Source organism: Orbicella faveolata, unplaced genomic scaffold (assembly GCF_042242905.1).
Source record: "Orbicella faveolata isolate gen_17 unplaced genomic scaffold, um_ofav_v1 contig_3, whole genome shotgun sequence".
In the NCBI taxonomy this organism is placed as follows: domain Eukaryota; kingdom Metazoa; phylum Cnidaria; class Anthozoa; order Scleractinia; family Merulinidae; genus Orbicella; species Orbicella faveolata.
The window spans coordinates 6,401,474-6,427,463 of NW_028301558.1; the positions used below are offsets into that span (position 1 = coordinate 6,401,474).

The 25,990-nt window shown below is 40.1% G+C and overlaps 2 protein-coding genes across 3 annotated transcripts; both read right to left on the bottom strand.

Annotated features, from left to right (window-relative positions):
* Window positions 1–1,481: 1,481 nt before the first annotated feature.
* On the bottom strand, window positions 1,482–19,987 carry LOC110068238 (ATP-dependent DNA helicase Q4-like). 2 transcript variants are annotated; one of them, XM_089298026.1, is made up of 17 exons: window positions 19,842–19,987; window positions 19,611–19,699; window positions 18,044–18,077; window positions 17,416–17,483; window positions 16,864–17,040; window positions 16,031–16,164; window positions 14,765–15,496; window positions 14,398–14,475; window positions 13,092–13,388; window positions 9,527–9,744; window positions 8,119–8,211; window positions 7,422–7,558; window positions 6,667–6,936; window positions 5,397–5,579; window positions 4,408–4,619; window positions 3,499–3,793; window positions 1,482–3,135 (listed from the first exon to the last, which is right to left on the bottom strand). In XM_089298026.1, the coding sequence occupies exons 1-17, from the start codon at window positions 19,852–19,854 to the stop codon at window positions 1,663–1,665; spliced, it is 4,503 nt and encodes a 1,500-aa protein (XP_089154152.1). In that variant the 5' UTR covers window positions 19,855–19,987; the 3' UTR covers window positions 1,482–1,662. The 2 variants fall into 2 exon arrangements, with proteins under 2 accessions (XP_089154152.1, XP_089154151.1); XM_089298025.1 differs by having other exon boundaries at window positions 3,499–3,787; window positions 19,842–19,975.
* An 861-nt stretch (window positions 19,988–20,848) lies between these two features.
* Window positions 20,849–25,788, bottom strand: LOC110068208 (uncharacterized). The gene is made up of 4 exons (XM_089298599.1): window positions 24,368–25,788; window positions 23,699–23,762; window positions 22,649–23,056; window positions 20,849–21,844 (listed from the first exon to the last, which is right to left on the bottom strand). The coding sequence occupies exons 2-4, from the start codon at window positions 23,747–23,749 to the stop codon at window positions 21,224–21,226; spliced, it is 1,080 nt and encodes a 359-aa protein (XP_089154725.1). The 5' UTR covers window positions 23,750–23,762; window positions 24,368–25,788; the 3' UTR covers window positions 20,849–21,223.
* Window positions 25,789–25,990: the final 202 nt, after the last annotated feature.

Below are 25,990 nucleotides of genomic sequence, written 5' to 3' on the forward strand. Positions count from 1 at the left end.
AAATCAGGGCTTCAACGGGATTCGAACCCGTGACCTCCGCGATACCGGTGCGATGCTCTACCAACTGAGCTATGAAGCCACACATTGGGAGCGAGGTCAATTAATTGAGTTCATATCTTGATATGATATCAAGATATGAACTCAATTAATTGACCTCGCTCCCAATGTGTGGCTTCATAGCTCAGTTGGTAGAGCATCGCACCGGTATCGCGGAGGTCACGGGTTCGAATCCCGTTGAAGCCCTGATTTTTTTTTGTCAGGCTTCTTCTTTCCAGTTGCTTAAATTGGAAAATTTACTGCGATGATCATACTTCACTTTCATCTACTACCGCAGTTCAAATATGAACTATTTCATATATACTTCACAAAACTGATTGTGCTCAAATTCTTCCGGTAACGTGCTTACCATTTCGCCAAAACACCCCGGAAATTCCGGTTGAAAGTCAAAAGGACCAGTAATTTTCCAGAAAATCCGTTGAGAAATTGTAGACTACATCCAGAGGTCGGAAATTTCCTTGCCATTAGCTACGTTTTCCAGCTTCCAGTCTTTTATCACCCGAAAACAATAACGGGAAATCTAATTAGGTGATATCAATAGGCCAATTCCGAGTTGCCTTGTGCCAATGTTTCAAACGAGTCTTCGTGCAAAAGCTTTCATGTGAAAATGAGTTGGATTTGCATGAAAATGAACATGTAGGCGGAACACATTTCCATATGAATTGTTTCGTGCTAAGACTCGTTTTGACTCAGAGGCGCAAGGTAACTTGGAAAATGGCCAGGTTAAGTTTTGTTGGCCACATTACAAAGGGAGAGAAAGAATAAATTTTACACCAATTCTGATACTTTGGCAGTTGCTTTTTCAGCGACAAAACGTGGTCGCAATCCTCTATTTAAACACATCGTCCAGGACAGAACATGTAAAAACTGTAAATCCTGGTTCGTAATATTCCGCAGGATTTATCTTTTTGACAAAGCGGACGATGAAACATACCTTCGTGTGTTTTACTCTGCAGCTGTCGGCTAAATCTACGCGTCAACAATTGTTGCAGGCGCTGGTACTTTATGCTGTCCGCCATATTGAACACTATTGTGTGATCAACGTGGGAAAGTGGCCTGGTTCCAACATTGCAGAGGCCCCTTCTAGCTGGAACTCAAGTGCCAGCTCCACAGCAATAAATGATTTCGCATAAGTCATTGACAAGGTCAGACAATGGAACAAACTATTCAGGATGGCAAACTTATCTCTTTTGTCACTGTAATTCATCTTTTTTTTGTCGCAGGTTTTCCCCAGCTCCAAATAAATTTGAAAAAGTAATTTTTAGTTGTTGTACGTGGTGAGGAAGAAGGGCGAGTAATGCAATAACGCACTTTGGGATAAGTTGATTTACTGCTGAACTGAACCGAGGAGCACTTGGAGCTAGACATTGGCTCCTTACTTTGGCGAGTAAGGATTGAATTGTTGTTGGAAAATTAACAATAAATGCCGTATACAAGATATTTATTATGTAATCTATAAACAAGCATACAATATGATATGCAGAAAAAGAAAATTAAACATCTAGTCCGCCATGTTATGCTCTGTAAAACATGCGTTTTCTTTACATTGTGACATGACTTTCACAACTGGAAAGAGGAAGTTAACAGACATGACTACGGGACTTCTCATCTAAATCTTATCAATTCTTGCGTGGCGAACTTTCGAAGACTGTTAAACTCAACATCCAGGTGCTTTCTCCAAAAACGGCGGTCTCGGCCCCATACCTCCGCGGGATAACACGGACTATCGATGCCGTGAAATATTCGCGCAACGGCTCGACCTGTGAACGAGTGATCGTGATGAACTCCAAGCAAAGCCCTGATATCACGTGCAACGATGTCCCAATTCACGTGATCGTCACGTGTGATACTCGAAGGGATACCTCTAGCACCTTTCCTTGCTTTAGCCAGAGCTGCAAGCTCCTCCTTTGTCTTGTCGTTACAATCTTCAAAATAGCTCCGCACGAACTGCTTGAGCTGCTTATCTGCCTCTTCATCCACGGCGTCGGCGCACTGCCAAAATTCCGAGCACGACACGCTTTTGAGCGAATCATAAACGAACTGAAGCTGTTGCAGCTGGCTTCGCTCTTCTGCAAGGATTCGATCCTCGAGAAAATCGCAAACGCTGTCTCGCTCTGAATCTGAAAGATCACCAGGCGCTCGATGGTGCATGGACAAATCTGAGAACTCCACCAAGATCCCTGATTGACCCATGTTAGACAGAGAATTGTCAAGTGATAATGAGGTGTTCCATTGAAGTGCCCTGAGCTCACGGCACACAGGGGCTAGGTCCCAACCCATCTTGTCCGCTAACTCAACCACCGAGAAGGTTAGCGAGCTAGACTTTCTAAAACCAGCCGCCGTTGTGGTGTTGAGCGAGACGGCAGCCGCTATAGGGGGAATTGTCTGCGCAACAGCTCTCAACTGAGGATACCCTCCATAAAACTTAACTGTGCAAGTTGACTTGACTGGTTGTAGTACCTCTAGCCAGTGGCGAGGATGAAGCTCGAGGTAACACAACAGAGTGGCGATGCTCTCCTCGCGGAGATCAAGTTCTTGAACAATACTTTCCGTTATCATGGCAACCTCGTGACCGCCACAAACACGATGAGAATTTTCTTGGGTAGATTGTTGATCTTGTTCCTCTCGATCAGCGTGCTCTGTCGAATCTGATTCAAATTCATCACAAAAAGTTTTAGCGTCGGTAAGAGGCTCGTTAAAAGGTTTATTAACACCCTCCATTTCGGAGTTGCTATTTTCTACGGGATCAGTGCACAATTTCAGAATTGAATCAAAACTTTCTGCTTCTTCTGTAGTTACTTTGTCGTCTTTAAGCTTTTGTACCTGAGCGTTAACTTCTTTCTGGTGCTGCAGTTCAACAGCTTGCAACTCAGCCTCCAGATTGGAGTCCAGCGCATCACTACACGCCTCTTCTAAGTCCAATAGTTCATTCTCGTTATGTCTGTTAGCATTTTTTAGTTGTTCATGAAGTTTCTTACATTCACAACGCGGAAATGCCCGTTTGACCAGCTTCTTAATAGCAGACCGGTCCACAGTGTTGGCGTAAACGTGACGACGGAGTTCACACATGTCTTTACCCTGCAAATGAACGAACATTGTTACAAATGTTTTTAACAACCACTTCAAATCCGATAAGTAGAGCTGTCTTTATTTGTCACTTCTAAGTACTTCTGGCGGGTTTATTTCCTGAGGGGTTTCGTCCATTTCCAAAGAAAAAATTCCTTTATAGCAAGGGAAGCCCTGGGGAAAAAACGCGCAATTGCTTTCTACTATCCAGGTCCCATTTTTGATGTCAAATTCTTGTACAAGTTATTGCCTACCAAAAAAACTTATGCACAATCTAAAGGTGAGAAAAAAATTTCATGCCCCAGAAAATTGCCCATCCTCCTCCCCCTAAAAATAAGGACGATATCAGCAAAGATTTCCCTAGTGTTCTCTCACCTCGGGGTCCAGAAACACGTGACAGTGCGAGGGACGCCCGTCCCGTCCCGCGCGACCAATCTCCTGAACATAGCTTTCAAAACTGCGTGGTAAGTTGTAATGGATTATAGCTCGCACATCTGATTTATCCAGACCCATACCAAATGCTACAGTCGCCACCACAATACGCAGCTGACCAGTCATGAAACGCTTCTGAACACGGCGTCTCTGTGCCGCGGTCAGTCCAGCGTGGTAGCATTCAGCATCCCATTTAGGAACGGCTACTTTAGATGACTTCTTCTTGCCTTTACTAAAGCTGGAAAGAAAATGACTGGTTGTCAAAGAGATCGAATAGGCCATTTTTGATATATTAAAATTCTAACTTGGCTGCGAGGCTTAGGGGAAGAAAACAAAAGAAATTAATTATTCATCCCTCAACCTCGATGCAATTTCTTTTGTTTTATTTCCCCAAGCCTCGGAGCCAAGTTAGAATTTTAATGTCTCGAAAATGGCCTATTTACACATACCGATAAGTAACCAGTACTATAGCAAAGTAGTGCTACATAGCTTTTCTAGTCATGCTACCGTTTCATCCACAGACTTACATTTACTCTACTGATTTATAATTACTTAACATTGTTAGATGGCTTGCCCCGCGAGAGGACAAGATAAACCAAATCCTGTCCTGTGATTGGCTACATGAGCGGCTCCATCTTGCCCGCTCGAGATTACCCACTGTGTAATAACTGTCTCTTGTGTGGTTTTAGATCTCGACTACATCACAGTCCATAAAGAAAACAAACTTGCTTAATATTCAGCTATTTTGACCTCATACTTGGTCAGTAACCCATATAACTTGGTTGTTGGCAAGAGGGAGAAGTCTCTTCCAACCTGTCTGTACTTATGTCAGTGGATTTTGAGAGTTCTCACCCTTTGGTTTTCTTTTTCTTTTTCCCAGTCTCCTCCTCCTCCTCTTCCTCTCCCGGTTCATCCTGACCGTTCCAGCCGGACGCGAGCCTGGTGCTCTGCAAACACGTGCGTAAGGTTGAGGCCAGTTTCTCGGTCTGCTCTCGTCTGGTGCAGTAGATTATAATTGAATCACACTGGGAGAATCGACGGCCTTGAAGCAACTGTAACAACGCCTGATGAAAAACAAAGTGTCCATTTACATTGTCCAGCCACCCGGTAAAATGCTACTTCATTGTCCTGTCTCCTGGGAGGAGGTATTGGGTTACAAATTCTCTCGTTCCTTGCAACATGACAACAGACCATCGAGAAAACGAATATTTTGAGAGAAAGCCACATCAGCCTCAGCTGGTTTTCATGCAGGTCCTCTGTCCTGGTCGAGTTGGAATTTGGAGATGTTGTTTTTTTTGTGGGGGAGGAAAACCGGAGACCCAGAGAAAAACCATCGGAGCAAGGCGAGAACCAACAACAAACTCAACCCTCATATGGCACCGGGCCAGAATCGAACTCAGGCCACATTGGTGGGAGGCGAGCGCTCTCGCCACTGCGCCAACCCTGCTTCCCAGAGATATGATATGATACTTTCATCTTTCATACAAAGCGTTTTCACTCACGTGGCCAGCAGCCATTCAAATTTATTGGAACAAAAGAAAGTGTATACATAAGAAAAGAGTTCAATTCCCACAGGATTGGTTTAGTACACCAACATGGCCGCCGTTTCATTGTTTCAGGACACCAATATGGCTGCCATGACGTCAAGTGAAAACACTCTATTCATAATCTTGACACTGTTACTTTCACAAATTGCATGTTTCCATGGTTATCAATTTTATTTTCATTTTCCATTCTTCAAGCAGTCACTAACATAAAATAACTTTTGAACCTCTACGGAAAAGAGGCTCACACAACGGAAAAGTTAAAAAAAAAAGCTGTGAAAAGCTGTCAAGTTGTACCTGTGTCCTGTCACTGTCACATGAAACAGACAGAAACAAGTTGGGCGGTACAGCTCCGCCTCGGATCACAGCGCCGGGATCGTGTGCAATACCGAGATGCTCAGCGACCGAGCTGGCTGTCGCTTGTGTGGCCGTGGCCGTCAATCCCAGGAAACAACGCACACCGAACTTCTCACGAAGAACCTATAAAGATGAACGAAAAACAGTGTCAAGGAGTTACCAGCTTAAGGTGATACAATAATTTTCTTGCAGTTTGGACTGACAACATCATGAGAAATAAATCTCATGAGACGGGTAAAGATTTAGAAGCAAAGCAAGATGTTTCTAATTTCACTGGCTTATTTTTAGAAAAAGGCTGAGTAACTAATGTTTGTTGAGGAAACCATTCAAATAATGATCAACACGCAGTAGTTCCACGGGATGCTGCTTGTTCTCCGATATTGTCAGTGTTGAAGCCGACAAAGACGACAAATACAGGACACGTTATGGACGTACAATCAGACGTCCCAAGAGACTGTAGAACACTTTCATTTATATGCGAGTGAGCGTGAGTTTGAGTTTGGTTGCGTGTGTGCGTGTGTGTGTATTTTTTTTTTTTTTTTTGCTGTTGCTTGAAGAGTCAGATCACAATTCTCGATGTAATACTGCCGGATTAAACTGCTAGGTCCAATTCTGCGAGGGTTAGTCGTTTTACTGGGCCCGTACAGTCAGAGTGAAGAATCCATAATAACAATGTATTTTAACCTCAAACTAGCACGCTCATGAGAGTGAAAAAAACAAACAAACAATCATCCCGGCAAAAACAACAAAGGCACTTATAACTAGTTAATTTAATAAGTTGTTGTAGACACATTAACCGAAGCATATCAAAGACCTAGCAAATAACGTTTCACCCCCTTGCTCCGGTAGGACGTAATTTATTGATATTCTTGTCCCCTTAATCAGAGGCAAAGTGCGGACCTTATACGGACCGAAAACTGCCTTTACGATCCGTACAAACCGTAATCGACAACACTTTTTTCACCACCTCGCTTAGGTAAGACGCGATTTATATCGGTTATCCGAAGTCCCCCTAATAACGTGCAATTTTTTGACCGCATACGGACTGAAAACAGTCTTGTACGGTCTACAAAACTTACCGGATCGTTGAATTGCCTTTTTTTTTTCGAACTGTGGAAAACTACTAGTTTGCATATGATTGATCTCAACACTTTTCCAAGAACGAAGCCTGGTAATATTAACAGCATGGAAATTGGTCACTGCAACCTACCTTACAAACTCTGAGGTAGGAAGGTCGAAAATTGTGCGACCACTCAGAGACACAGTGAGCTTCATCTATGCAAGCGAATGCAATCTGAGGAAGCTGCGAAACAGAAGGGAGACAACCATTTCCAGAGCTCCCTCCTACTAGGGCCTCAGGGGAGAGGAGCAGGACAGACACCTTCCCGGCACACAGGTCTTCTACCACCTTCTGACGCTGGGCCTTTGTGAGGTTTGTGTGAAGGCAGGCACCTTTCAATCCATGTGGAAGACCAGTAACCTGAACAACGGATGTTACAGTAAATAGTACTTCAGTGACAGTCAATAAGCACTTTTATTACATGACTAAGCTAGTTTGTTTAGCGGGCCAATAACAACGATAAACCAATCACACTGCTCTATAGCTGGTCCAACAATTGCCCAAGTATTGGACCAGACACTGCCCCGAATGATCTTGCGTGACCATTCCTATGGGTTTTCCTATGGTTATGTTGCTCATTTTTTAAAAAAGAACTAACTTGAAATAAAAATAAAAATACAGTAAAAAATGAAAATCTCTTTTCTTTTCTTTCTCGGACACGAGTAAATGCTAAGCTTGCCTTCAATCAAAATTGTGCAATTGAAGTTTATGCGTGTGTTTCCAGTCCATGATGTTGAATTTTTTTCTAAACATTCTCAGTCGTGCAATAAATCTCATGGCCGTATAATTATCTCCTGCACATTAACCACTCTGAAAGGAGTAATTTGAGCACATTGATGTTGTACCTGATCTTCCATGAGAGACACAAGAGGTGAGATAACCAGTGTTAAGCATGGCGACCTTTGTGCATAGAGAAAAGTCGGGAGCTGATAACACAGAGATTTACCAGCTCCAGTTGAGAGCACCACCAGTGATGACAAACCTACAGTTGAAAATATGTACAACAATCAAATGCCATAGTTTCTACTCCAACAATAATTTTGAAATCAGTGGATTCATAAGCTTTGCAAAAGACGTCATAGCTGACCAAGGCACATGTAAATTGTAACCTGGGCCTAGCACTGCATTAAATACATAATCCTGGCCATTTGAGTCATTAAATAGTCGTCAATAATTTGTCAGTTATAAGTGCTCTGTGGGTCACAGAAGACTTGTCACGAGTCCACACCTTTAGCTTTTACATTTAGTCAAGTCACTAGTCCATGCCATGCCACTAGTGCGCTTGCCTCCAGATCGAACGGTCCAAATTAGAGCCCTGGCTGGGTCATTGCGTTGTGTTCTTCGGCAAGACACTTTACTCCTAGAGCACTCCTCTCCACCCAGGTGTATAAATGGGTACTGCAGGATTCAATGCTGGAATGGACTAGCATCCCATCCAGGAAGGAGAAGAAATAATTCTAGGCACTTCACGCAACAGAAACTGGAGATAAGTGCTGACCTGATGGGCTAATTGGCTCAGATGCAGACTTCACCTACACTTACCACAAAGGATTCTCATTACAGCTTCCTGTTGCCCTGGTCGGAATGATGAAAATCCTAACTTCTCTAGAGAAGACAACACTTCTTTTGTAATGTCTGAAATACAATGAAAAGGAAAATATTGAGTCATTACCATTATTATTTTGCTGTACGTCAGCCCCCTTTTCTTAGTCTCTCTTGTGTGACACAAAAGAAAGTGGTATAAGAAAAATCGCCACAAACGTAAGAATGTATGGTCATTTTTCATCTCGCAATTTCTGTTCATAGTCAAATTTAGTGTGAGTTAAGTTGGATGTCACAGGTACATCCATTGCCAGTCCTGAGATGTGAGATAAACTTCTGAACTCTAGTTTACTAGTGACAATGTACATAATCCCGCCCCCCCCCCCCCCTCAAATGCTTGGTAGCCCGTTTGAATGATCTTACTTATTTTTTATTTTATTTTACAGATTATTCGCCATGAGGTACTAGTTAACCCCACCACCTAACCATCCCCCTAAAAAATTGGTAACCTATTCCCTGGAACCACAATATAAATAATCATGAAAACCAAAAGAAAAGAAATTTTTCCAAAACAGAGGAAAACAAAAAAAAGAGTTAACAAGAACAACTTGTGACAATATTGACACAACGGCACTGAGGACAGACTAACTTATATGAACGAATGTCACCTTGATTGAACACCAAACTTAATCTATTATAAAAAATTGATTTCAACTTTTTCTTAAACGGTACTAACTTTAACTCTGACCTTATAAGGATAGGTAATGCATTCCACAAATCAGTTATTCATATGAAGAAAGAGTTACGGAAAAGAGCTGATTTGGTGGTTTTGTTATTGAGGGAAAGCCCAGAAGATCCCCGATGGGAACGCCCACTACAAAATTGGACAAAGTTATGTAAATTAAAATCAGTAAGTCCAGAATTACACTTAAAGAAAAATAAAGATTCATAGAACAGTAATTATGTTCATAGTACTACGGATTTACAGTAACTACTCCAATGAACATGTATAAAGTACAAGTGTATCTTATAAGACAAGTGTGACCGTTGCCATTTGTTAAGGTTGTGAATCAACAGACCTTTTTAGCTTGGGCGCTTTGTTTTCCCATTACAGACAACGTTATATCCTCTAGAGAATTGTTCCTGTATCCATCTAAAAATTACTTATTTACATGTATATACACGTGACTATTTCAAAATTTGTAAGCAGAAATTCTCAAGAGTATCATCACGTGGTCTGAAATGAGGCAACATTCCGCCCTAGCTAAAAAGGTCTATTTTATCTGTATACTGGAACATACATAGTTTTCATTAACTTTGTTCTAGTCCACGGAATTACTGGGGTAAACTTACTCTTTGTCTTGTTCCTCTTGAACATAACAATCACAATCATGTTGATGTTACTTACCAATGGGCTTTCCATTCTCTGGCTGATAAAAAGGCTTGACTGCTGGGGGAGGGCTGGGTGGTGTGTACACAGGCCTAGGAAGCTGGTGTGGTAGAATCACAAGTTCCTCATTTTGTGAGGAGTCATCCTGTTGCACTCCTGCAGCCATCAATGCAGCTTCCTCTAATGTAGGGAGTGGTTCAAACTCCTCCATCTCAACATCATCTGTTTCTTGTTCACTTAAGTTACAAACAAAGACCATGTTACTAGATGATTTAAGAGGTTAGGTCAAGCAATTTCAGGGTGAGGTGTATAAATGGGTACTGGCAAATTTAATGCTAGAGGTAACCCTGCGATGGGCTAGCATCCCATCCAGACGAGTAGAAATACTCTTAGATGCTTTATGCTATGGAAACTGGAGATAAGCGTCAGCCTGATGGGCCACTTGGCTTGTGTGCAGACTTTACCAACCTTTACCTACCGTATATTGGTACCCTCTACCCTCTCTGTAAAAAAAACTACTACTTTCCCAAAGTAAAATAATAAAAACCAGCACATAATTCTTTGAATTTCAGCTTCCACAAACATGTTCCCCATTAAAAGGAGAGCATGTTTATGAAGCCAGTTGCAGTTGAAGATTGCAACAAATGATGGTATTTCAGTAATATGATTGTAATAATAATACATTTTTGTAGGGTGCATTTCTTAACTCAATGTGCCTAGCAGTAAATAACTAACTAAATAAATAAAACAAAAAACTAACTAACTAAATTAACTAAACAATATTACTTATGAAAAATAACAGACTAAAAACCTTCTTAAAAAAATAGGTCTTCAGTTAAGTTTTAAAACTTTCCACAGTATTCACTTTCTTAATGTGTTCTGGTACAGTGCTCCATAATTTCAGTGCAGCAAAAGAAAAGGCTCTTGCATCATAACTGTCCATTTTAACCATTTGACAACTAAGTGATGAGCGTGATGTAGATTGTAAATTGCGCGATGGACAGTATTCCTTTTTGAAGGTTACAGGCAATTAGAGGTAAATGTTTTTATGTCCAAAGTTTCTCTAAGGTATCTGATATCCTGCAATGGCAAAGTGTACAAACCACACCAAAAGCTCAAAGAAAAACTAACTACTTCCCCTAGCTACATAATAAAAAGCAGAACTCAATTATTCAAATTTCAACTTCCTACACCAACATGATCACCGCTAAAGGGCTGAACATGTTGATGTAGCAGTTGAAGTTGAACATAACAACCAATGGAATGTTCTTATTCCTGAACTTTTCTTACGATATATGACAACCTGTAATTGCACAGTGTACCTACCACATCAAGAGTTCCGATTAATTCTTCTTACGAATCAGAAATAACGTAGCCTTCTTTATAATCATACATATAGAATTACTATTTAAATGTAAGAGAGGAAAGCTACAGCAGAAAGTCTGTAAATATGGATGTTTATTACCTCATAACTTTTATGATAATGCGAGTTTCATAAAACTCACACGTAGCATTAAGCACATCAACGTTCTTAATCTATTGACACTGATTCAAATTTTAGGATTTAGATACCTTTTAAGTGTTAGGGTTCTTTATATTCTGGTCATGTGACTGGCCAAATATGGCCAAGATTTAAAACTCTTCAATGGAACAAACCTGTGCAAAATGTTTATCCTTGGGAGGTCTGGTTAGACAGTTAGAAACCTTCCTTAGTAACAAATTCATGACCAATAATATTAGTGGTTAAAGGGGCTAGGGCACGCTATTTTAGGTAATTTCGTTTAATTTTGTTAATTAGAAGCTCTAAACATCAAAGTAGCAGAGCAAGAGTCTTTCATTTACAAAATCATGGCCACATAACAACTGAGAATGATTTTCCAGCTGTGTAAATGACATTTTGATATAAACTGATAAAATTTGAAAAAAGGTGGGCCAACGTTTTTCAAATTTACCCAAATGCAATCCATTTTAATCCTCTCCAGTTTTGTCCATCCATGTCCCTTCTTGGCTTTCCTGTGTTTTGTTTGAGATCTTCTATAATTTTGAGCTGTTTTTGTGATATTTTAGTTAATTCTATGACCATTTAATCAGTGCTGAAATTGCCTAAAATTGCATGACCTAGCCCCTTTAAGAAGGACCCCCCTTAAGAGCTCACTGAAACACTAACTACATTAATCCATTAAAGGTACATCAATCCTTCTAATTCAACTTACTACACAAGCATCAACCCAGTTAAACGGTGAACATGTTCATGTAGCAAGTGAAGTTGAAGATTTTAAAATTCATGACCAATTAGTAGTTAAGAGGGACCCACCTTAAGAGCTCACTGAAACACTAACTACATTAATCCATTAAAGGTACATCAATCATTCTAATTCAACTTACTACAAAAGCATCAACCCAGTTACACGGTGAACAAGTTCGTGTAGCAAGTGAAGTTGAAGATTTTAAAATTCATGACCAATTAGTAATTAAGAGGGACCCACCTTAAGAGCTCATTGAAACACTAACTACATTAATCCATTAAAGGTACATTAATCCTTCTAATTCAACTCAATACACAAGCATCAACCCTGTTAAATGGTGAACATGTTCATGCAGGAAGCTGAGGTGAAGCTGAAGATTTTAACAGCTGGTGGGATTTCAGTAACTGTTCTTATTTTATAACTTTCCCTACAATAGCTGACATCCTGCAGTGGTTAGGCATACCTAACACATCAAGAACTCGCTGAAAAACTAACTTATGACACAAACATATGTCCTATTAAAAGGAGAACATGTTCCTATAGTCAGGACTTCATCAGCAAATGCTCTAATTTGAAAGTTTTCCTATGATACAAGTACATGGAAACCTCCTGCAAAGCCCAATGTAGAACATCTACCTCCCAAAGTTACTCAGTGAAAAGCAGTACCTCTCTGATGGCTAACATGAGCATCGTTTTTAAAAATCTACTTTGCACTACTACAATTCAAAATACTACAATGATTCAATTAAGCACCCTAGGAGCTTATTTACTTTTGGCAGCTAGAGGGTGCTTTTAGTAGAGGGGGTACTCAGGGCTACAAATATTTTTTTTTCTCTTGAAAGGACATATGTCCTGCTAAGACACCATCTTGGTCAGACAAAACAAAAATGTGGTTGGACATCACCAAAAAAGTAAGATTTACTCATGGTAGATTTTTAGTCATCCTTACCGTAAAATTATTTATGATAAAAAAAAAAAAAATGGTCTGGACAACATGTCCAACCACAGTTGGAATTTCATCGGACATAGACAAATTCTGATCAGCCAATGTCTGATGACTGACTGTTATTTGCAGTACACAAACAGAAACTGTAACTCAAGAACTGTAACAATGGGGGCTGAAAGCATGTCTTGAATGCTGCTTTCGCTAAGGGGACACTTGTTGCAAGAGGACACTTAATGGAGTAGGGGTGCTTAATGAAAAAAAGGTCCTCAGTGGGAAGCACGTGTTAGAGAGGGAGCACTTACTGGAAGGAGGGCACCAGTATTGCTGTAATAGTAAGTTGGCATCTATTGGAAAGGTGCCCTTATGTCTTAAAATAGCTTGACAAACATACCAACGTTTCAAATTGCTGCCCAAACTGTTGTTGTTTCGTTTAGCTCCTCTACAGTTCTTAGCCCAGTGACCTTCTTGTCCACACTTATAACAAGCCCCAGATGCCCCTCCTCTTCCACCACCCCTTCCTCTGCCACTCCAACTTTTCTGCGGAACAAATTCACCACGTGATTTCATGATCTGTTTCCAAGCCTTCCTCTTGTGTGCAGATCCACTGATACCACCACCACGCCGGCGATAAGAACGGTGCTTCATGTTAAGTCTCTGAAAATTGTCACTGACAAGGCCTGATGATGCTCTGAGTGACAACAACAACAACAACAAAATACATGTGAAGTGTAGCCCTAGTTAAAACATAGTGTTTTCATTGGAACTTGCACTTTATTGTGCAGTGAACTAGCATTCCACCCAGAGGAAATAGGAATACTCCCAGAGATAAGTTCTGACATGATGGGACTAACCTAACTGCTTACTAGTATTTGTCATACATGTACTACTATATAGCCCTACTAATGTAACCTTAAAGAAAATAATCTACCACAATCTGATGTTTATGTAAGGTGAAGCTGGATTGGTCGAATCTGAAAAAGCTATAGTGGCTCCATGCAAGTCATTTTAAATCACTTCAAGTGTCTATACGGCCAGCAGGGTTTTTGTAGTTTTGTTATCTCTATAATGTGTAGAAAGGTATTCTAAGAAAAAAATTGGATTCCGACATTTTAAAGCCCTAAAATCTAGCTTTAAAGTTCCCGCTTCAGCCATGCCCAATGAAGTTGACCGTGAGTCAGTGCAAATAAAGAGTCTGGGTTTCTGAATGAGTTGTGACATCAAGTCAGGAATTGCCAAATCCTGCTAGTTCAGGTCACTGTTGTTTCAGTAGTGGTGAGGAGTTTTCGTCGACAAAAAACAAACAAACTAAAGTTGGTGAAACAATGCGGTAGTCAGGCAAGCAAAACAAAAGCATGAAGCTTTGAGACGTTCCTGAAGTGACGTCATTCGTCACCAATCTTTCATTAAGTGGTCAACATCATTGGGTGTGGCCAAAGCGGGAAATTTAAAGCTTGACTTACAGCAAAAAAAAGCATCAGAATTCATTGTTTGGTTTGAATACATTTTTAGATGTTATAGAGATACCAAAACCACAAAAACCCTGTAGGCCGTATGGACACTTTAAAGCTTTCAATTCTGAACATTCACCAAGAAGTTCTTACAAATTTTCACTACTTTGGAACATCTCCCTGCTGCTATTTCTCACCCTTGGTTCATTGGTATTATTAGTAATTTAACATATGGAGGAGAAAACGTACTTTGCTTTGCTACTTTTATGAAGGGTCTCTTGTTTAGAAGCCTTTTGGGGTAGATCCTCTTCATCTCCATTGTTCTCTCTGTAAGTATAAAACATTGATGCTATTCAAATCACTTAGCAATCCCAAATAAAGAAATCACAAGTTTTAACATGCACCTGTTTAGAAATGTTTCACTACAGAAACAACACTATGATTTTGCTACAGTGCACAGAGATATAAGTCAGGTCGTTTCATATTAAAGATTTCTGAAACAAGTCACTGGGCATGGCATTTGCCCTATTGTAAAGTGTGCACAATCAGAATGTATAAAATTCAACAAGCCCATGTGGTATAAGAGTATATTTAACAGCCCTGTTCATTAACTTACTCTTTGCTTTCTTCACAGATCTCCTCATCGATATCACTTTCACATCGCAACTTCTTGCAAGGCTTCTCCAGTTCCATGGTGTCTCTTCCAGCTTTTCTTTTATTTCTTGTGACTTCTAGAGGAGAATTCCTAGAGTCTTCAATAGAAGCAGATTCTGCATCTTCTCCTAATGCGTTGGACATGATAGGGTTTGACAGAGAAACAAAATCTGAGCCACTTGCACAGCTTTTTCTTGATGACTCATCTGCATCACTGACCTGCAGATGAAGTTCTTCATTTGTGTATTTCTCATCCTCTCTTTCTTTGCATTTGTATGTTACAACAGTTTCGTGATCTCTTTTACAACTTCCATCCACAGCACTTTTCAGATTATTTACGTTTGATTTAATTTCAGGGCTCTTCTTTTTTGTATTCTTTTCCACAACATTAAAGGAATTCTGAGACGTTTCTTTATATTTCTCAATTGAACAAGAAATTTCACTCTGTCTACTTGTCCACAAAGTATTACATGTATTTTCTCTGTCTGAGTTCTTTTCCTCACTAGTGGACATTTCCTCATCAAAGTGAATGTTTTCTGATTCAGATTTACTCTCTCTTAAACTATTCGAATGCGACACACAATGGTCTGTATCTAACTTGGGTTTATACTTTTCAAGCCAGGCTGATGAAATTGTTCCCCTTTTCTTGATTCGAACATTTCTTGATTGATGACCAGAGAGTGGTAAACTTGAACTGTGCATAACAAATAAGATGTTTTTCGTTAATTAATGTGAAACATGTCAAGTGCATGAAGAAGCAAACTAAGGTGAGCATTGCGGAGAGGTTCGACGGTATTTTTGATAATCCCTGGTGAAAATATTTCAGGGATCTTCAAGGATCATCAAAGATCTTCAAAAGGATCTTTGAGCATCTTAATTTTCACTGAACATCATCAAGGTCCTTCCGATCCAGGATATGGAAAAACATAACGGATCTTACAACAATCCTCCAAAGGTCCTCAAGGAGTCTTAAAGATCTTGGAAGATATTGCAGAGAATTAATTTTGTACTGAAGTCCTGGTAAAATCCTAATCAAATCCTTGACAATCTTGAAAGATCTTTGCCGAGATCTTTGGCAAGATTGTCAGTTTATAATATAGGTTCTTTAGCAGGTTTTTCAATATCTTGAAGGATTATTAAAGATATTTCAAGGTTTTTACCAGAGATGACACAACTATAGACTCAAAGAAGTGATTGCCATGCGTATGAACAACATTAAATTGTTTACCTAATTCTATTCCTGGTAGAAGATGTCATTTTGTGTTCAGACGTATCAACTATTTTAATATCTTGAAAGTTATTATCGATACTTAAGGCTGGCTCGTTTTCAGTATTTCCACCTGGGTTGATTCCTGCGACATTCTGTTGAACAGAAAGAATGAAAATTTAATAATTTTGCACGTACATGAACAGGGTGCAAGAAAGATTCATTTCTCAGCCCTTGCCCATTGGTTGAGCTGAATGAGAGTCTCCAGAAGCATGAAAGGACTTGAAGGGTAATTTTTTAAAATATTTATTTATTATAATACTATATGTACACTTTAATGATAAATGCCAAAAAAATTTCTTGTCAACTCCCAAATAAGGTAAATCTCTTCTCAAATCCCCAAAAAAATTTGAATGTGCTCACATTCATTAAGTGTGCATGAATGTTGATGAAAATTGTCATAAGTACAGGAGTTTCCAGTGAAAAACGTTGACAAATTTAAACTCTTATCAATGCAGATTAATGCTTTGCCTGGGCTTTTAGATTAGCTGACCTTAACATCACTTTTTGAGGCAAGTGCTGCATATGAAACAAGTTAAGTCACAGCACTTTGTGTCCAGTTCCCAGGGGTTTTTGAAAACATCTCACTGGTAGAGGATTGCACCAGAAATGTAAACTAAGATAAAGGGTTTGAATGATGCTGGAGACTGAATTTTTCAGGCTTTCTTTTAAACTGCTTGAAGTAATGTTCAACTGCAAAGATCTCATTTTCATTTGCTCATCAAAAAGTACACACAACAAAAATATTACACCAAAACAGCTTTTCAATTAAAGCATCCATAACATCAACAAACCTTATCAACATCATCCTTCTTTGCAGGTACATCATCTCTTTTCTTGGGCCTCTGCCCATGGCACAATCTTATGGGTGTGATATCAGCCCAATAGTTTGCACGAAAAGGTAAAGATGAAAGTTTTACATCTGCAACTTTCTTATTCAAAGTCTTGCCAAAAACTTCATCATTGTCTTCCTAATTGGAATTAGAGATTGAGAAATATAACTAAACAAAAAAGTAACATCATTTCACAAAAGCAAAGGGCTACTACTCTATCATTATACAATTAACACCTTCATTGCAAGTGGAGGTCCTCGGGAATCTGGGAGTGGACACTACTAAGGAAAGGGGAAGGGAGTTGGGGGGGGGGGGGAGGAGAAGGAGGTGAGAGAATGCCATATAATGCTAACACCACACTTGCTTGTCATTGTTAAGTACGTGTATTTTGCATTTAACCATCTGTAAAAAAAGCTACAATAAGATGATTTGATCATCTAGTCTCTTGTCATGATATAATACACATTACATGATTTGAAACTTCAAAAGTGTAAAATAGATCTAATTAAAAACCTGTTTGCATCCTTCTGTCTCTACCCTGGATGTTGACTCTTTCAGTACTTTGTATCTCTTATAGGATTCTGGGAACAGTAGCATAGAAAAAGGCACTTTAAGCATCACTAAGTTAAACAAAACTTTATCTGAACCACATGTACAACAAGCTGTTGAGCTGGATGGTAATATTTGACATGGTTGTTTCTACAGTGAGTCCATACACTATAATTATACAGAAGCTCGAAACTTGAAACACAAGCTTTGAAACTTAGTTCTTGATGCTCTTAAACATCAAGTATCAGGTTTTGAGTCAAGACTGTCAACTTACATTTTGACTGCTACTGTACGACCTTGAGCCATACATTTTCAAATATATGATATTCCCAACCAATGAATGTGCTCAGACCTTTTAAGGTCAATGTCTTTAAGCAACATAATCAAAATATTCCTTGGACTACTAGTCAGGAATCTTGCTTCAACTACTGGACAATTTCCCAAAGGTGATCATTTGGTAAATTCTCATGAGCTCTGTGATGGAGTATGCATTGATGTTACATGGAAAAATTCAAATTTGATCACTCTTAGGTCTTCAAAGGCTCAATTACAAGTAATGCACCCTTGAAATGTACTTTGTAAAGTAACAAACCTTTTATTTCATCTGGACCACTGTTTATGTCATCCTGTAAAAGCAAGTGGCAAAGATAAAGTTAATCCTTTTAACTCCAGCAGATGATTCCATGTATTTTATAAACTCTCCGTACTTAATATTTAGACTATAGTTAAACAGCCAGGTTATTATTATTTTTTAATTTACTAATTTTTCTATTGTACACGTCAGTAAAATTACACACAGATATATTAGTAGGTTAGGAAAATAGGGGACCCTACACTATCATAGAACAAAATAACTAAACTGCAATAAGTCACTTCTGTAAGAAGCCTGTTCCTGCCACCACTACATGCAAGTGGCCTTCATGAAGGCTCTATCCTGAGGGACACAATGTTAGGGAAAGGGGCTAGGAGAGCCTGTATATAGCTGCAAGAATTTGGACTCAAAATAGCAATTGAGGAAATTTAAATCAGGGATTTTTCCCAAAAAACGGCAATTAAATCTTATAAATACCTACAGTATTTCCAAGAAATATCCTTTGAGCATGAAAACTAACATTCTCTTCTACTCTGAGGTAAAGAGAAGGTGATTCTAATTCGTCTAGAACACATGAATGCAAGTTGTTTAGCCTCAAAGTACATGGTTAGTCCCAACCAGATGTCAATAACTTTCATGCTTTACTGTGCATCCTAAAAAGAGCAAATTATGGAGGTTTTGCACCCAATCGAGTTTGCTCCCAGCATTTAATCTTGTCTTCACCCTTGAAAAACAAGAAATAATCTTTTTATCTTCTGGTTGGGGCCTAACTGGTTTGAGACTTATCAACCAGATAGGCCAAATTTGGCTGCAGTGCCAGACTCCCTTAGAGATAGAGCATCAATCATATCTAAATAGCGCACCACGTGAACTTACTCAGACTAACTGAGGTGGAATAAGGAAGTCTAGGAACAATGCAAGCAAAACCCCTTTTCTTATCATAAAAAGCTGAAAATAGAATGCCAGAAAAGGAAAAAAAAACTAAAACTACAACAGACATCAAAATCGAAAAAAGTGTTCGACAGCGATAATTAGGATGGCATTCAGAATTTAAGGACATCTAGGTCCATTTTGTCTGTCCTCTCCCCTGCCTATTCCTCCAGTGGACTACGGTAGGTTATTTTGCCAGAGATCCCTCCCACAGGATCAGGCTTTTAGCCAAATGGGTGTCCAGGCATCCTGTGGACGGCCACTTGTTAATTAAAAGAAAATCGTTTTATTTTTCATATGGTTCCTTACAAATTGTCCATTTGAGCAGGCACTATAGCGCATAATTTTTGAACGACCATTTTTCAAATCCTGGCTAAAAGCCTGCATGGGATACCCCAGGAAGTTGCCGCTTAGTTTTGTCTTTCCAAATGCAAAATGCAAAACCCTCCCAACAAAATAAAACTTTTACTATTCTATAGCCAAAAAAATCCAAGTAAGGCCGTACAAACAGGTCACATGCATCGATGATCGACCGGCGCCGTCACTTCCTCTTGAAATGTCTTGCAAGTTCCAACTCTTCCACAAGATCAGAATTACAAGTCAACTTTATTTAATTATCCTCAGTTTAATAACCTACCTTGTTGGGTTTACGGCCATGTGTTCGTTCAAACATGTTTTCCCAGCATTTCAGCTCTCGTTTGAGGGTTGATAGCTCTTTCATGGCTTCTATCAAGAATGAAAGAAATTTGTCTGTCTAAAACTTTCGCCCGCTATTTATAAAATTAAGCTTATGCAAAGCTGAGCTTGCAGACGTATTTTTTCTGCTTTGCAAAACGTAATAGGGCAAACAAATTATCGCTTTACTTACTTGTTCCAATCATGTCTGCAGCGTCGACTATTTTGTTCTTATTGAGTCGTTTCGAAGCGACAGAATGAAGAATTTGTTCACGTCCGCCATAGATATCGTCACTCCTGGCTTGCTTTGTTCCACTTTGTAACCTTCCCGCCAAGAACAAAGAAGACGAGTCCTGGGTACTAGCGCCTACTGTTGCATTGGAGGGAGGGGCTGCTGGGGGATCTTTCGCGAATCGAAGGAACAGAAATTTGTTGTTTATTGTACCGTTAAATACAATAGAGGTAAAGGATGCTTTAGAGAATGACCTAAAGTTAGAAGATCTATCTTAGCCTCGCTCAGAATTGCCATCAGATGGCTCATCGTCTACGGCATTACTGATATACAGTGAGCTATCCGTGGAAGACGTAAAAAGCTACACCCTCTTTTTCTTATATAAGAATATTGTTTTTCCGGCCGAGGCTTATCATTCCTATTTTTCTGCCAAAATATTCTTGTGAACATTCTTAGATTATAGCGTATGACATTCCGTCTTCCAATGTATTTGGTGTCTGGATGGTGTTAAAGTAATTTTGGAGGTAGTCTGAGTGCAATTCAGGGAGTAGTCGGGCGAGTAATTTCAAAATCAGACGAGCGCAGCACGAGCCGGACAACCATTTTGCTAATTCTAGCTCCAGTCCCTTGTGGGGGCAAAATTTGATCTATTTAATGAATTAATGAGGCCATTTTTGGCCGACTGATCACTTCTCGCCCCCACATGAGAACGGAACTAAGAAATTTTTGCATAAGCAAAATGGCCTATTAGTAGCACGATTAGATAACTTTAATTGGGTATCCACGTGATCATGGGGCAATTACATTTTAAGTAGGCGCGCGGAAAACCAATCATAATCGAGAGTTTTGCTATAGATCGTACGATTTGGCTTTTTACTGTCTCAGAACTGAAATTTTAAGACGTAAGAACAGATGTACATAGCATATCGAAACTCTGATCTCTTCTATCTATATCAAATAACTCAAAATACAGTCTTTCATTTTATATAGCTTTACATATGATTACACCAGAAGCTTTCTGATTACACGCACTGACATGTCGACACTGTTCACACCAAAAATAAAAAGTGGAACAAAGTGTATAACTGTGATTGAATTATGCTATTCCGTTTCCGTTAGTCACGATCTTACACATTAAAATATTAAATTGAATACTGTTCGCTGTACAACGTGCCTTTTGCAGCATCTAAAGCGCAAGGCACTTCGAGTTGACTGCTTTTGTTCCCGATGACTGTATCTGTGTTGAAACTCCAACTGTATGATCATAAACAACTTGTCATTTACGTCACGTTTATGTTACCTAATGCAAGTTACAGATGACACAATTTTTCATTAGCATTCACTTATTTATAAAGAGAAGATGGCCCCAGCAGTTCGTCCAGCACACGGGCTAAGTGAGTGTTCTCGTAACTTTCTTCACTCCGTTTCTCCTTACTTGCAGTTGACTCATTTTTATTAGATGAAATTTGCTCGTTGCTTTTGCCCATAAAGACGTTCGCTACAACACCTTCGCTGCTTGAATTGTGAGAAGCCCTTGTTGCCAATCCTTCGCCGAAAGATTCGGGTCCAGTGTTTTTCGCGCTGCCCAGCTGAGGTAAGTGCAATTCTCTCCGTTGTATTTGGATGTCTCTTTTCCTACGCGATGGTAGAATGACCCCAGAAACGTCAGGAATGCATTCGTGCCACACTTTGAGATACTTGGACCCACTTGGAACACTTTCCAAGAATGGCATGTTGGCTTCCACCTCGCAAGTTTGCTGCTTTGCACAGCGCTTCCTTATTTGGTCAGTTACTTGACTTGAGTCTGCGTCTGCGATCAGCGGTAGAGAAGATAAATCGGCAGACGTCGAGTTAGCGCATGTCACGGAGTTGCTTCCTCCCCAACGAGCTTGCGTTACTTTGACTCGTTTGCCAGCGTTGCATTGCAGTAACGCTCGTTTACCAGCGCACACCACTGTCACGTTCTGCGGAAATGAGAATTTACATGAAGTCCTTACCTCCAGCCCTTATGGTAACGGTTCGGCAAATTCAGTTGCTAACTGCGGTACACCCACTTGTGTCAGGCAAACGAAATGATATGTTATAATATGGGAGTTAAGCCGTCGCTTCGTTTATCCCTGTTAGAACTGGATACCATATCAAAAATTAACTTGAAAAGGAGATTACCTTGGGGAAAAGGCAAATATGGGGAATTAACTCTCTTATTCTTCATTATTCCTTGCCATTAGAATTTCCAAAACTAAAGTGAACTTCGAACGGAAGGAGACCATGTCAAGGAACCCTCAAAACTAACTACTCTCACCATTCTGGTAAATTACTATTTTTACCACAATTGCTACTAATCGCGCGATCTGATTGGTTAATTTGCCGTTGTCGATAAGAGTTCAGACAACGCTGCTCGCGTCAATGTGTCACGCTCTTGGTCAAGCTCTGAAGAAAACATTTTCTTTGACGTTGATATTGTGGAAAAAACAAATCGAATGCGGTTTGGCGTTGTCTGTACTCTTATCGACAAAGATATGCGTCATCACAGCGGTCACTGCGCCTCGTGAGTCCACAATATTCGATTTGTATTTTACCACAATATCAACGTCAAAGAAAACGTTTTTTCAGAGCACCAACAAAACGTATTTCAAATTGATTATCCCAAGAGCCCTTAAAAATAACTTTAGACATGACGGTCAAGGTTATCGCTTGCTGTTTCCTTGTCAGTGGGCGGAATAAGGTGTAAAGGATGGGTATTCCAGCCATTTACCAGTTCAACCTACCGTTTGGACATTATACAAAGGTGTGAATATGTCCGTGGTAATCTTCCACATTGGATATCCGGGATATCCTGGCATTCCAACCTGTCCTGGAAGGCCCCCGAATCCTGCCCCTCCTTTCAACCCCGGGGGCCCCGGGGGCCCCGGAGGCCCGGGTGGACCAGGCGGGCCAGGTGGACCAAACCTCCCAGGGGGACCGGGCCATCCTGGCATGCCAGGGGAACCTGCAAGTCCCATGCTCCCTACGGGGCCTTTTGGTCCGGGAGGTCCCTGCGGCCCCGCTACACCCTTGATAAAAAATCCCATGGAAATGTCTTGGTTGAGAAGGTCGAATGTTTGTATGGAATTCAGAATTTCCTGGGTGACTTCCTCACCAAGTCTGGGCCATTGCTCTCTCGGAATATGAACGAGCTAAAAATAAAGAGAAGACATTAATAAAAATAACATCAAGCAAGCAAGCAAGCAAGGTTTAAATTTCGGGAAAAAGCTACCAGGAAAGCAGTAAGGAACCTCATTATTTAATGACATCAAATATACAGCCTGCCAATATGGTCCCCTCACGCTACCCGTAGGTCCAACGAGTGTTCTACGAACGTGTCTCTCGCGGGATACGCTCGTGTGCGCGATATAAGAGAGACGGGTATACAAGCAGGTATGAACAGGTTTGGAATTCCGCTTGGGTCAAAGGAAGAAAAGATGGGAACGAACTGTACGTTGTTTCATTTCTAAAGAATTGCTCTTTTTAAAATAGATATTCCTGTATCTTGGATTTATCAATTCAAGTTTAAAAACGTTGCAAGACACAAGAGAGTTCACTTGTCTTCTGTTTTGGCGGCTTTGATATGTATGCATAATTTAGGAGTACAGATAAACTGGGGCAGGTTCTTGAATTGCAGTGACATCGTAAAGGGCAAACTTGATGGTTACTCTAATTAAGTCTTCCTTTTAACATTTGAATCTGTAAAATAACCCTCGTACTCGAAAATGTATCAAATTATCGCTAAGGCCTTTCACAAAAGCGATATCTTAAAAAAAAACACTTGTTTTACTAACCTTTACACCAACAACCAGTTGCAAAAACAAAATCACCCTGAAATGTTCCATGGTGGTTTGATCTCTGAGAGCAAAATAAAAGTATTTAAAATGACTGTATAGAACTCGGTAGAAATATTACTTTAAATCAAATCAGCCTTTCATTCCTTTTTAGGGGTTTATACGATTCCCGAGTTTTGAGAGTTTTGTCAGATTTAAGTTGCTTTATAAAAATTGTACGATTTAACGACTATAAGTTCATAGCTTGTACTGTGATAACGACAAGCGCTAGAACTAAAATTCTAATTTATACTGACGATTTAATGCATGTCGAATTCAGTAAAATGTTTTCGTTTCAATAAGGGATCAATGCGGGGTTTCAACTTTAAAATGTTTTTGCTTAGCAATAACGATGTTTAGAAAGTTCGTATTGGCATAATTAACTATAACGTAAGGTTGGGAAGAAATACTCCTTTGGTAGTTTAATTCGAAATTATATTGACTCGCGATTACAAATTTTCGTGGAATGCGACGTTCACTTTACTAATACCAGACGATTGATTTTTAACGCTCGCAAAAAAATTGCCTTTACAGATTTTTGGAAGGCGCTGTAGCGCTCTCTCTACCGTTTGATCAAGGCCACGAATAAACCTTAACAAATGAAGCTACTAGAGAACATTTGGTACTTACCCGATTTGGAATGAAAATGTCAAAACTACACCATGTTCAAGTGAACTCTCTGTCCGCGGTAAAACTTTAAAGTTCGACAGTAAATAGTAGTTACCGTCAGTTGATATTTAGAATGTGTTTTAAACGAGATCCACAAATCTTCGCGGGTAACGAGTCTATGACGTCATTGCCAAGTTGCCACCAAGTTGTTTATAAAATGTATGCTCGCGACAGACAGGACGGCCTAGGGGGAAGCCTGCAAGGAGACAAACGTTTAGAGCTTTTCTGGCCAAACATCATGATTGATATGCAAAGTTCAGAGTCTCCAACTTTAAGTTACCTCGCCTTCTCTGACCGCGATAAGCAACGAGGGTAATTTAGGAATCGTGATAGTCTATTCCCTGGTAATAAAGATTTCGATTGCCACTTTGCTATCACTCTTCTCGCTCCGCCCTCGACACTCCTCCATAGGGAAACTGCAAGGTCTGACTCAGCACTTATGCGGCCAGCAATTAATTTTCATAGAAAAGGTAAAAAAAGAAAGCTAAATTGAACGTCTGTAATCACTTCCCACTATAAAGACTAAGTTGAACTAATAACGTCACATAAGGTAAAGTCCATGTCGGGCTAAGCGGCCCATACAGGCGGAACTTATCCTGTTTTCTAAGGTATTAAGCGACTAAGTCCATCAAAGGGCTACCCCGTACATGATATTTTGCCAGTACCTATTTATAAACCTGAGTGAGCAAGAACAGAACACAAAGACCCCGGCAAGGGCTTAAACTTGAACCACTCGATTCAGAGTCTAGCGCTAACCATTGGATACACTAGCCCGCGTTTTTCCCGCCTGCAGAATCCTGATTGATTAATTTAAATTCCAGGCGCGCCGGCCGTATGCAAGGATAGAAAGCGTTCCCCTGCGAAGAGCTACGCTCCAATTTGCGCGCCGGAAAGCTTGCTATACGGGTTATAGGCCCTCACGATAACGTCACACGCAGGCCAAGAATTTGAAAGAGCAGAGAAAAGAGAATTGTAATCGAAAACCAAGGCAACAATAACTGGCCAACCACAGCGCGTGCAACTGCCACAATGGACCAATTAGAACTCTTTGTAGGTCCTTAGCATTATTTTCAAGCGCGGGAAAAGTTTGTTTGATTTTGCATCTGATTACCTGAGAAAACGATATGTTTGTCGTTTTGGTTGCATGGCATATACTTCCGAAACTAATTACACTTATCAAATTGACTTCAATTTTTTATGCGTCTGTCCTGTTATTGATCATGAATTTCGTCATAATATTGTCCAAGTAGCTGTGCACCCACGAGGCGAATTACAAATTCACCAATGAGCGCACGAGAATTTCTGCATTCATTATAAAAACACATTTCGAGCCAGTCACCTGAGGACTTAAAACGTAAAACCAAAGAAGACAGAAACTGCTTTTGACAAAGGACTGAAACCTGCGGTAACGAATGAAATGGGAGCTGCCGAACGATAACTACAGGAACAAAGCGAGCTCTCCCCCCCCCCCCCCCCCCCCCTTCATTGAGGGAAGATTTACTCACTTGGCAAGTAGGAGACTAGGAACACAGCGGGATTAAAGTTCCTTAATTTAAAATCATGTTAGGACGAATTGCTAGATGG